This window comes from Eretmochelys imbricata, chromosome 17 (genome assembly GCF_965152235.1).
Source record: "Eretmochelys imbricata isolate rEreImb1 chromosome 17, rEreImb1.hap1, whole genome shotgun sequence".
Taxonomy (NCBI): Eukaryota; Metazoa; Chordata; order Testudines; family Cheloniidae; genus Eretmochelys; species Eretmochelys imbricata.
The window spans coordinates 5006391-5019640 of NC_135588.1; the positions used below are offsets into that span (position 1 = coordinate 5006391).

At 40.3% G+C, this 13250-nt stretch overlaps 1 protein-coding gene across 3 annotated transcripts in view; it reads right to left on the minus strand.

Moving 5' to 3' along the window:
* Nucleotides 1–13250, minus strand: part of TRIM37 (tripartite motif containing 37) — a 49556-nt gene that overhangs the window by 11641 nt on the left and 24665 nt on the right. For all 3 annotated transcript variants that reach the window (XM_077836342.1, XM_077836339.1, XM_077836341.1), the window contains exons 14-20: nucleotides 11022–11201; nucleotides 10197–10311; nucleotides 9698–9910; nucleotides 9132–9268; nucleotides 8344–8438; nucleotides 6635–6835; nucleotides 2528–2839 (exon numbers count right to left, since the gene is read on the minus strand). In XM_077836342.1, the coding sequence (XP_077692468.1) occupies nucleotides 2528–2839; nucleotides 6635–6835; nucleotides 8344–8438; nucleotides 9132–9268; nucleotides 9698–9910; nucleotides 10197–10311; nucleotides 11022–11201 (1253 nt within the window). The remainder of the gene's footprint in view (nucleotides 1–2527; nucleotides 2840–6634; nucleotides 6836–8343; nucleotides 8439–9131; nucleotides 9269–9697; nucleotides 9911–10196; nucleotides 10312–11021; nucleotides 11202–13250) is intronic.

A 13250-nucleotide genomic window follows, 5' to 3' on the forward strand; every position in this document is an offset into this window, starting at 1 on the left:
AGGGCTTGGAGTGCACTGACCCTCCATATTGAGATGATAGCTACCAAGAAAACCAGCTTAAGTGTAAAATGATGTATTGAACAATCTGACCATGGCTCGAAGATAAAATCCCAATATAAATTAGATCTTCAACCAAGGAACCTGGATTGGGGTGGGCATAAAGAACTCAAAACCTGCTTAAGGAACCTAATACTGCTTCTCTACCTAGTACATGGGCCAGTGTCTGCCATAAGGCTTTAGCCAGGTGAAGCTGTCCCTCATTTATGGGAAGAGCAATTCTGAATGGACACTCAGTTGTCAAAAAATATCAAATTTACAACATTTCTCCAATGCAGCCCTCCCTAGAGTGTCTGAAATTCTCAGAAGGAGCTTTTGGAAAACTTGAAGTTATGCTGAAGACACAACTTCAGCAGGCAACAAGGCTGAGAAGTCTTTTGGTGGTAAAGCAGGACATTGGTGTTCCTCAGCCTGCAGATCTGCTTGTTCTTGATGGCCCTCCCTGTGGTCTGGCAGAGAGGTGATGGGGAAGCGAACACTTCTGCTCTCCAGCGTGCTCCTAGCACACTGACACGGCAAACCCCAGTGAGCCCAACAGGGTGGCATGTCATGGGGATATCACTGGCTAGCTTGATATTGGCTAGTCCAATGCCGTTCCTTTTGCGATAGTGGTTAGGTCCTGTAGGGAGCGCAGGTAGGCCTCTTTGGGATATTGATCACAGATTGTAGAGGAGAGGGTTCTCTGCTTAAGGATGTTGGGAACGTATGCACCGGTGATGGAGAGGAGGAACAGACCACCTCTATGGGTAGTACAGAGAAATATGGATGGCGTTCTCAGTACCAGGGTCTGTATCAGTACCAGCAGGTGCCTCAATACAGGTTACAGACCTAGCTCATCTAGAGGCTCATTTGCTATGGGCATAATTGCTGAGCAGTGCGACACCCAATCTTGAGTTGGTGCTGGAGGAGTTTTCCTTTGTGCCACAGGCTGCTCCTCAACATCAGCCCTCAGACCCATGCAAGGCTTTGTGGATTTGTCTCCAGAAACTTTACATGGTCTATTCTTGTAGGAAGGCTCTGAGCAGTGTGTGGAGTCTCTGCTCCGGTTTAAAATGGCTCCTCTTGGTGCTGGACTTCAGTACCAGACTTCAGTATCACAGTGTGTGCTTTAGTGCCAACATCTGCAACATAGCTGGAGTCTGCTTCAGAGCTGGGGGCACTGGTGCTGATGCCAGGTCTTTTCTTGCACTGCCATCTTCTCCGCACTGGTCTTTGGAGTTGTTTGTCTGCTAGACAGCTGCTTGATGAAGTCTGTTTTGTCCACTGTCAGGACTCTGGTGCCATCTCCTCAGGATCTGAAAAGGCCTTCATAGATTGCTCCAGGAGATGAAGCTTCAACCCCAGGCCATGTGACTTACACATTCTTGTGATCAAAGATATGCACACCGAACATCTACTTAGTATATATGACTCTCCTAAACAGAAGAGGCACCTGCTATGTCCATCTTTCGAAGTAATTAGTCCATCACAGAATGTGCAAGCTTGAAGCCCACAAGTTTCAAATCCACCATGTTGAGAATCCCTGTACACTAAGGGAGCATACAGAAGTGTCTGGCAATCAGTATTCAATCTAGATGGGTCAAAGGTGTTCACAGAGGTTGTATAACAGTAGATCAGAAGAGTTCTGAAGATTTGTGAAGAATTTTGAGAAATTTAGCCGGAGCTAAGAACTACCGGGTCAGACACTTGTTAGGTTCCATCTTGCTGCCATGAGCAATAAGAGGGGACTGAGGGAGAGATGCGGCTGCCCTGGCCTTTAGGACTTTCGTATGGGAGCATAAAGAGGCACAGGGGACACGTGTGTGACGCTGCTATTCAAAAGACTCTGATCTCACACACAAGCACCTACTGTGGGATTCACACCGACATGCGAAGAAAAAGATTCTCATGCTATGAGAACAAATTACTCACTCTCTGGAGCTCTATGAGATTTCTTGGATTTTTGCAAGGTCAGTCACATTTTAGTAACAAAATTGACAAAGTGTAGAGGTGATCCGCATATAGTCTGCAGGTAACCTTTGCCACCAAAAATTGTCTTTACAGAAGATTAAACTTCATGCTACCTGTCCATAAGGTCAACGTGAAATTAGGTAAATAACATCTGCAGTGGGCTTCAAAGATTCTCATCACATTCTGGAATATTATTAATAACTACAATGCCCTTGCTGAAAATGTTAGAACCAGTTTCTAGAGAAGCCATTTAATTTCTATCAAACATAGAATCATACAATATCAGGGTTGGAAGGGACCTCAGGAGATCATCTAGTCCAACCCCCTGCTCAAAGCAGGACCAATCCCCAATTTTTGCCCCAGATCCCTATGAGTTTCATGTTTCTGCCTCTCAAAAGATATTTACTATAAACAAATTCAGCTATAAAGTTTAAACTATAAAAAGGCTGAATATATCTATTCCCAGACACCTAGATACAGTGACAGCTTTAACCCTTCCCCTCCCGCATCCCACACTTACAACTCTTTATGTAACAGCTTGTAATTGATGATTTTGTCAGCAACTCCATTCCTATTTCTTGTAACTTGCTGCAGCTTTCTGTTCCACAGGCAGCCAAAGGCCCCTGATCACCAGGGAGGAAGCTGGGTTGCCCCTCACAAGAGCCAGCATTGCTGCTTCTTACTTCTGACAGCTGGTTTTTTACATCAGACATTTTGCTTCGAACTTCAGCCATTTGAGTTTTGAGTCGCTTCAGCATCTTTAAGTCAGGTGGCACACGCCACATTGCCTGGTGCCTCCGCTGGTCTCGGTCTTTTAGAGAGTAGGATGATGCTTTACAAGAGAAAGGTTAAACGAATACGAAGGTTAAAAATGTTTGTAACCTCCATCAGTAGTTTCTTTTTCTTTAAACTCTTTCATTATTAAGACTGGAAGGATTTGTAGAGGATATGTCAGTTTCACATCCAAGCTCCCAGGCACTAGCAAACTGCTGCAAGGACTGGGTTGCAAATACTACAAGAAGATGTTTGTTAAATGGTTTCCATAAATATCTTTTAAAAATCTTGGAACATTTCTATTGGTTTCAGATTTTTAAATGCTTCATTTTTATTAGATTTGTCCCAAATTTGACCTGACAATCCCTTTAACATAGCAAGGGACACAAGGCTGCCTATGTGATAAGAGCAAAGAATCAGTGATAGTACTGTTTCCCTTGAGGGCAGGGAGAAATCCATGTTACCTTTTTATTGCCAGTGCAGATGGAAAACAGGACAGTGTTAGGGAACAATTTTAGTGTTAATCAAGACTGCCTAAAAAAATGGGAATAGCACCTTTTTTCCTGTTCACACCAGCAAAAAAAGACAACATGAATCAGGACCCTCACCCACTCCATAAAAGACTGATAGCACCAATTTGTATAGTGCAGACACGCTCAAAGAAGTTTCAGACCAGTTGTGTACACAGTGCCCTCTGTAGTTACTCTAATGTATGAAAAAGAAATGGGTGCCCAACACAGAATGATCCTATTTCATCTAACATAATCAAACTCCATCCCCTTCCTCTGGGCTCTAGTGACATAGGTCATCTGCTCTCAGCAGCTCTCTCAATGGGAACAGTGGGCAGAGGTTCTTTCGTGCTGGGTGCTTTGCTTTCCCTTAGTGCGCCAGTCATGGCGACGGAGAGCCTTTCCATATCTCTGGACAAGTTTGAGTTCACCTGCTCATCAGTTTGTTGGCAAGTGCATTTTCTTGGATATAAGAATAAATTTTATAATCATTTCACATTAACTGACAATTCAGAGGAGAAATCTGAAGTAAAGGAAGTCCCTTAGGTCCCTTGCTGCCCCAGGTCAGCTCTAAGAGATACTATCTACGTGAGTCTATGTTAATTAGCCAGAATTAGATCAACTTGGAAATCTTCTATATGTTACACTTTCAGAATTCTAAGTATCTCACTGCAAATTCAACTGGCTCAGAGTTATAACTCCAATGGCTTCTGAGTCCCTCAGAGGCAAAACTAAGGAAGCCCTGGAAATAAAAGAAGCCTTGTTCCAACATGGTGATTGAACAAGCTACAGGAACACAGTCAGGTATTTAAGGATCTCAGCAAAACAGAAAGACCACACCAAGTGCAGTAAGTGGCTGAAGGAAGCAGAGACCCTACCCACCACAACACTATCGTGGAGGCCTCAGTCTGGGTCATACTGCCAACAGTGAAAGTTCATCCTATCTCTTCAGTAACTTCACCTGGTCTCTCTAGTTCAGTCAAGGCAGAGTCTAGACAGCACCTGCAGAGTCTTGACAGTACGCAACCTTGCATTACCTGTAGCTCATGCTCCACTTCAAACTGCTTCTTTGGTCCAATCTTCAGGGTAGTGGGTTTTGTTTTGTTTTTTTAAAAGCTGACTACACTGCATAGGACTTATTTACCCCTACACTGTCTTTATATCCTTTGCAGTCTGGAAGCTAGATCAAGCTCTGCATCATTATGAAAATCTTGTTAATCTAAGAAGAGAGACTTTCTGCCACAAGAACAACTGACTGAACAACCCTGCTTGCCACTGCATGAATTTTACTACAAGACTAAATCTGAAAGTTATCAAAACTCAGACCATTCACTTCCTATCTTTAGATTGAACAGTGCAAATGCCATCATCATGTTAAGAGAAAGAGCATATATCTGTACCAGATGGACTATATATTTCTCTTCTGCTCTATTAAGCCAACAAATGGTCGTTTCAAAGTGACCTGAAATAAGATATTCTAGCTGTGGGCCAATTAGCCCCAAACAAATGTTAACTCTGCTAAATCTATTTATGAGGTTTGATTCATTTACTGATTCTTCACTAAAAAAGGAGAGGAACATCTGACCTTCAACAATAATTAGCTGTGACAGAATTACATTTACAGCTTGCTATCTATCTTTCCTTTGGTTCACACAAAATTAAGGTTAGGGCACATCAGCCTAACACTATAACTCAAATACATTTTATGCAAAATACTAACCAAGTTATTAAATAAGTATCAGCACAAAAACTGACCACTATTTTCTTCCTTTCTGACATTCTGTACATGTTTCTTCCTCCATGAGTTTCTGCATCAGCCTCTACTATTTTTCAAGTGCCTTCTCACTTTTCAAGCCTTCCATCATGATCACTGCCCTCAACTTCTCTTACACTTCCTTCCTTGCTTTACAATCCACCTGATCTTGCCACTTGTGTCCTGTGCCTGCTTTCTCAAGTGCTTTCTTCCATGCCTCCTCAAATGTCTGAAATAGCTTCCCCACTAACTTATGTAATCCTTCCAATCGCTCCACTTTCAGCCAACAGCTAAAAGTTTAGAAGATGAAATAGCCATTCCGTACTCTGTGTATATCGTATTTTGTTCTGTTTATGTCTATAGCACCATAATCCTTTCCAGATGGAAATCCATTATTTATCTGGCACTTATTTACTACAGCAGAGTACTAAATAAGGATAAGGTATTACTCTCTTCATAGATACCAAGATAGCTACACAAGATGTGCATGGAGTTGGAACTACTCTTCAGGCACCGCCCCCCCCCCCCCCCGAGTTATCTTTAAACACTGTCCCTGCCCCCACACATAAATTTTTTTGACTCAATACTCATCTGCAGTTTTAAGTCTGAAAGCAGCTATTAAACCAAAGAGTACTTTGTGGTTTGGTGCACACAGTGACTACTATGAAATTATGAAAATACATCAAGAGCTAATGACAGAATCCAGTGGCCTTTCCCCATTCCCTCTTCATGATGGGCAATGCAGACAAAGCTAATGGAAACTCTCTGAGTCATTGTGGATAGTTCTGTGAAAACATCCACACAATGAGCAGTGCCTGTCAAAAAAGCTAACAATGTTGAGAATCATTAGGAAAGGGATAGATAAGAAGACAGAAAATATCACGTTGCCTCTGTATAAATCCATGGTACGCTCACATCTTGAATACTGCATGCAGATCTGGTTGCCCCATCTCAAAGAAGATATATTGGAATTGGAAAAGGTACAGATTAATAAGCTTTTTTTTAGCTTGGAAAAGAAACTACTAAGGGGGAATATGATAGAGGTCTACAAAATCATGACCAATGTGGAGAACGTAAATAAGGAAGTGCTATTTACTCCTTCTCATAACACAAGAGCTAAGGGTCACCAAATGAAATTAATAGGCAGCAGATTTAAAACAAACAAAAAGAAGTATTTCTTCACACAACACAGTCAGTGTGTGGAACTCTTTGCCACAGGATGTTGTGAAGGCCAAGATTATAACACTGTTCAAAAAAGAACTAGATAAATTCATGGAGGATAGGTCCATCAATGGCTATTAGCCAGGATGGGCAGGGATGCAAAATGATAGTCTGAAGTGTCTCAAGCCTCAGTTTGCTAGAACTTGGGAATGGGCAACAGGGGATGATTACCTGTTCATTCCCTCTGAAGCAGCTGGCACTGGCCAATGTCAGAAGACACGATACTGGGCTAGATGGACCATTTTTCTGAGCCAGGATGGTCGTTCTTATGTTCTTACATAAATCTCTAACAAATTACTTAGATTTGATGTGCATCTAACTTCTTGTCAAGGGAACATATGGAAGAATTGCATTTAAATGCACCATTTACCTCTGTTCTGCAGAAGTGAGGCAGGAGGGCGTGGCTGTAGACCCCACAGATTTTCCATCCCATTCCTGTCTTTTAGGTCCAATAAATGGATTAAAATTAAGGGATCTATGTCTAGTAAACTGCTGCTGGCTGCTGAGCCTAAAGTACTTCCTCCCCGCCTTGAAGATCTGCCACTTGTATTGGCATAGCCATGGCTACTACCTGAAAGAGAGAGCATCATGGGAAAAGTAAATATACACCATTATGTCTGCATGTACTAGGGTTCTGTATTTCACAACAGAGCAGCTGAAAATCCTTGATACAGTTCAAGGATGGAAAAAGCACTCCAAAAAATCTCAGGAAAAGCAATCTTGTTACAAGGAAGTACGGATTCTAAAAGCACTGAAGAAAAACAAAGTACACTGATAAACTAACAGCCCGAAAAATGGAAAAATCAACAGAATTTGACTTCATCAAATACAAAGAACATTAACTGTTCCTACAGATTTAAAAACAAAACAAAACCCCACTAACAAAAATGAGGAGTTTCTTTATCTGATCTAGGGAGATCTTCAATTGAGCCTTACTTTGAACTATGAAATGTTCTTATTACATAGTGTTTAGCAATCCCATGAGAGATCTGAGACCCAGTCACTGTGTCTGGAGTCCAATCTGGGAGATTAGACTAGACAGCCCAATAGGCTTCCTTCCAAAGCAGGTGACCAAAAACAGCATTATCGGTGCTCAGAGTGAAAAAGCACTATAAGCAATTGAAAGTGAGAGGCTCCTTTTAAAGTGAATGGGTTACACACATTCTTTGCATCAAGATTTACAAATACCACTAAAATGACAGGTGAAGAGAACCTTAGATAACACTGTATTCTAAAGACATTACACCCCCATTTCCACTCCTGTTCTTAACCGATTAATGCCATACTTAAATAAATTAGTCAGGCTCCTCAAATGCCTGACAAGAAATGTTTTGAAGAGAGGCATAATTTGCCTGTGTTATGACAGAGACTGGATCTAAGGCACAACAGGTTTATACTGAAAGGGAAAAAAGAGAGAGCAAGGATATGAAGATCAGCATTCCTTAAAGACTGCCAACAGACCTATGCTGCCGTATTGCGGGGTGTGATCTGTGGGCACTGGCATCGTGAGTGCATTTAAATGTAGATTCAGTCATTTTAGAAATCCTGGAAAAAACGTGTTGTTAGATTTTGAATTGCAGTCACCTTTATGCTGCAAGTGATCTTACGGAGTACCATTTAATTATTTTAATTTAATTCCAGCTCCACATTTAAAGATTCATACATTTCACGCCCCTCACTTAATTAAAACGTAGCTAACAACAGTGTAGCAAAATCTAAAGGAATGTGTCAAGCGGTCAGAAACCATGGTGACAGCAGTAGAGTAGAAGCAAAGACATTTGCTGGTCTACTTTTGACTTGAATGGAAACATCTTAAAATCCAGGCTCCCAGAGAAACTTCAAACTGACATTTTTTCTTAAGGATGTTCAGTAGAAGGCCCCTCCACTTTTTCTCTAACCAGTTGGAAGCTGGCACTCTACTGCAATAATTAGTGTACAGCATATGACGCAGCATTTTCAAAAATAGAAAAGCCTCTAGAATATGCGGCTCAATATTGCCTCTGATGTGGCACTGAAAAGAACAGGGGAGGAAACCTGACAAATTACTGTTAGTTAGATTGTGAATGTTTCTTTCTGTACCTGATGCTCCACCAGCAGCAGCAGCAGCATCATCCTGAAGATCTCCTTCTTCTAGCTCCATATTACTATTATATTCCACATCATTTTCTCCAGACCTTGGTGCGAAGAAAAATCAGACCATCAGCTCCAATTAGGCATTGCAATGTTTGCCAACTCAATAGAAAAACAAAACATCCCACTACAATTTTGTAGCTTCCAAACTGCATGAATTAACAAGTCAAAATGCATCATCACTTGACTCTGAAACCGGAAACATGTCAGATTTGAAGACTTCTAAGAGGTGGAATTTTAGAACCTGATTCTGCAAGTCTTCCATATTCATTACAAGAATATGTATCTTTAATAGTATGTTAAATATGCAGATCTAACAGTGTCCTTCAACTCTTCAGTATTTAAATAGTTTAAAGTCCAAGTGTTCCACTTCTAAACAGCACTTGTATTTGTGTAGGGTATCACAGTGGTAAATTATTGTAGGATCAGAGCTAACTAATCTCTTGAAAAGAGCCTTACATGGCATTGCTGGTCAAGGACAACATGTTAAACTGAATAAGCCAACATACTGGAAATAAATCAATAAATAAACCAGTAAAAAATTGCTTGCAGACCTGGCATCTTGCATTTCTACCACATTACTACATGTGTAATTTCCGGGTCAGCTTTTGGCCTCTAATCTGTCACACATCAATCAAAGACACTGTGATATACAAAGTAAGTTAATTCTATTCTGATGGGAACTGACATTAGGCCAAGAGGACAACAATTTTGGGTAAGTTTTTGCAGTCACTCACATAGTCTCTTCATCAATATCATTCTCTTCAGTGTTACTAGTAGCTGTTGAACTAGCAGAGGAGCTGCTGCCATCTAGGTGGTTTACCTCATCTTCTCCAGCAAAGTCTACATCCAGATCACCATCCGAGAGCTCATACTGGAGCAACAAAACATGAGAACTTCTGTGCTGCAGAAATTTTATCTAAAGCATTTGGGTTTTTTATATTTTTATCTACAGTACATTCTAAACTGAGAAAGCAAAACCAGATGTCAGTAATATCACCCAGGAGCTGGGGAGGGTCTGAAAGTGCAATACAAGTAGATAAAATGCCTGCCTGACAGTACCATTTTAGGTAGCTAGATTCTCTGATTTGCTTACCAGATGGTCATGCCTTTGGAATCTCTCTCTCCTTAAACAATTTTTTGCTGGTCCCTAAAAGTCTCTATCCTTACACCTCATTATCCACTAGTTCTGAACTTGTGGAGACTAGTTCATCTAACACAACACACATGCTTCTATAATTTTCCTGTAACAGTACAATGGATAGAAATAAAAACTGAAAATGGAACAGAACAGAATTCCTACATTGAAATCTTCATGCTGGATTTTCTCCTCTTCATCATCCTTGGCATCTCTTGCTAATGCTGGAGTGGTGACACTCTCAAGTAGTACCTCAGGACTCGGTCCAGATTTCTTTGGTCTTGTTTCTGGACCATCATCATTCTGGGGGCTAAGATGAGTGTCTGGAGGTGACATGCCTCGTGATTTTTGGGTACGGGAAAGCTCAATTGCAAGTCTCTTAAATACATTTTAAAAAATAGACACATAAGTATATGCCAAAGAAAATTTGTTAAAAACAAATTACAAGAAGCAACAGCATTTCACACATTTAAACAGATTAACATGAAAGACATTGAAACTAACTGGAAACAAAATCCAGCGCCATCAGTGCTCTAAAAATAGCAACCGATATCCAAATAAACCTGACAGTGAAACAAGCTTACTGGTCAGTGGCCACTATAATCAAAGATTTAAATCCACGTTTGAATTTGGCATTAAAATACACATCCAACCTCACACTTACCTCTTTAAGGTTGTTTATTTGTTGGATGTAGCTTGTCTGAGCAGCTTCCAACTGAGTAATGTACCAGTGTTGGTCCCGACACTTTTGGAAGAAGGTAGGTGAACGCACCTGGAACCTTGAGAATGCCACAAAAATGAAATTTTGTAAATGCTTGAGACATCCCACCTAAAATAATGCAATGCTTAAAACCAGGTGACAAAATTAAGCTTAAGCCTGATGGGAAATTAATTCCTGTACACTTTTCCAGATATACTTTAATACAGAATTCTGAAATACCAGAATGGACAAACCACAAGTGATATTTTAAAAACCCAACTTGAAGTAGAAGTGTAGGATATCTATATTTAGCCATAATGCTGCAATTTCCACTAACAAAGTTAACTTCAATTCCATTATAAACACCCTTCCACACCCTCCTCTCTCAAAGTTCCACTAATCTCAATGACAATACCCAAAGGGGGATGGAATGCATTATTAATCCCCTTTGAAAACACATGCAGAATTTTCCTGAAATAATTTTGAATTCTCTATCTATGCATGCCCAGTACAGGCATATTAGCGTCAAGTGTAGTTTTTGCAGATGACTGCTTCATCTCAAAGGAATTTATGCACTTAAATCTTTCCCACTTCCTCTCCTAAACACACACTCTCCTTTAAAGCTCATGAGAACTAAAAATCCTTTCCTTTTATGACAAAGCATTCCATAATATTTTTTAAATTAATCTAATTATTTTAATTATTTCCTACTTTGGTAATAACTGTAGTACTTTTATTAAAAAAGCCACAGAAAACAGGTTTGTATATGCAACCAATTATCTCTCTTACCTAAGAATTACAGTGTCATTTTGTCTGTTCAAATACCCTTCATTGGCAAGCAAGTCCAATCGAAAGAATCTGTTATAACCCCAGCATTCTCCAACTTCAAAGTCAGAGGCAAACTCTCTAATTATATTTTTAGCAGGATCATTGGTGGACTGGTGAACCATCTCCACACGGTACTCATATCTAAACATGGACAAAATGAAATTAGTTGGAACAGTAACAAACATCACCAGATTTCAGTGTAAGAAAAATGCATATGGTATGTTTGTTTCAGGTCAAGTTAAGTTACTACGAGCATCACATTTTAAAAAGAAATAGGATTTCCAATTAAGAAGGTGATTCAGCAAGAAAAGAATCTAGAGTGGAAAGTGAACAGCATGTTGATGGTTTTTGGGTAATATACAAATTTTAAGAGGTAAAGGTATAAGGCTGAGCTTACAGGCAAAAAATACTACATTTTAGGACAGGCTGAAGGACTACTGTGTATTTATAAACTAAAACAGTTTAATGACACAGATCAGGATTTCTCTCAATGCTAGGCCCTAATGCTTCTGCATTACAGCTTCACAGCTATCACTCTAGGCTGCTGGTGCCAAGGGCTAACTGTGTCAGGGCTGATAAAATCTGAAGTCAAAGCTCTGTGCATTTGCCAGTCTATTCTACATGAGAAATAAGTGCAATATGATTGACAGTAGCTGGGCTGTAAGATGAAGACGGACTTCTCAAATAGAATTGAACAAGTGAATTAAAAAGGGACAATTTGAAATCTAATCAATTAAAAAAAAAAGTAGCTCCAGGATTCCCTGCCAGCTCTTAAATCCCTGTGTCGATTTTTAAGGTTTTACAATCATTTTCCTGTCTTTCAGACAGGAACAGAAGAGAATTCTCCTATCCGCATGTGCGCAGAGGAAACAGTCAAACCGACTACAGAAAGTACTGTCAAATGCATAATCAAACTGAAAAGAGGAAAATATATATTTTCTCTCCTTAACTTCTTTCAATTATATGTAGCTTCAAGTTTGAAATATGATTTTCAAATTCACTGTGTCCTTTAAACTTTCATTTAAGATTATTTTGGGGTCTGTTGAATACACTTTATAATGGTTGAAAGCGATTTTGGGACTATATGTGCACAAAATACATTTCTATCCAGTTCTTCCTATCCTTTGCAAGTATGTGAAAATGGCAGAAAGCAGTTGCACCTGAGCATTAGAAAATTACCATCATTACTTTCACAATTCTTAGAAAACGCTCTTTAGTAAGGTGGATATTGTATTAAGGGCACCCATAGAAAGTAAGACGCAGCCTTCTCAGCCTAGCAGCACAGGTGCCATGACAACACAATAGTAAAACACACCACTTAGGCCTGATCTGCCCCTCAACCTTGGGTCGACCTAGTTATGTCACTCAGGGTTGTACAAATTCAGTTAAACCAACCTAAGTCCTAGTACAGACACCGTTAGGTGACAGAAGAATACTTCAGTGAACATAGCTAGTGCCTCTTGAGGGGGTAGATTAACTGCAGTGATGGAAAAACCCCTTCTGTCACTGTAGTAAGTGACTACAGAGCAGCGGTGTCATTGTAATGCTTGTAGTGTAGCCATAACCTCAGACTGCTTCTGCAACAGTGTTGAAAGGGGAAGGCACATTCAAATGATATGGTGCCAATGAAATACATATATACAAAAAGACATGCAGGTTCTCCGCCATCCCATGCAACGCTAATTGTGAAATGGCAAGAGCACTGCAGATGGTGGAGTGTCTCTAGTACTACGTGTTATCAAGTGGTCTTAATGTGAAGAGGCAAGCCCCACCCCACAATGCATCTTATTGTTCTGGATGTGTGGAAGACAAGGTTTTTAAAAGCTTGAATTATGTTTTGCTTATTAAAGTCCGCTAACATCGGCCAGTATCTCTTGTTTCAGTCTCCTGGTGCTAGCATGAATGCTAGGCCTCTCTCCAAATAGGCTTAGAATCCTCTCCTTAGAACTCTTGCGGACCTCAAATCCAAAATTATGCCTGAACGCCTCTTCCTCACCTGAAAGGCTCCCCACGCAGTTGTCGGTCCCTTCAACATCACTATTAACATATCCCTCCATAGCAGGCTCAGCACATTTCTTAGTTTCAGTTCTTTCCTCTCCTCAATCAGAGCATGTCACTCAGCTATCAAATTGTGCTTTCTAAGCCTGGCAAGTCAGTCGTTCATAGGAAAAGGAATTTTAAGCAGAGATT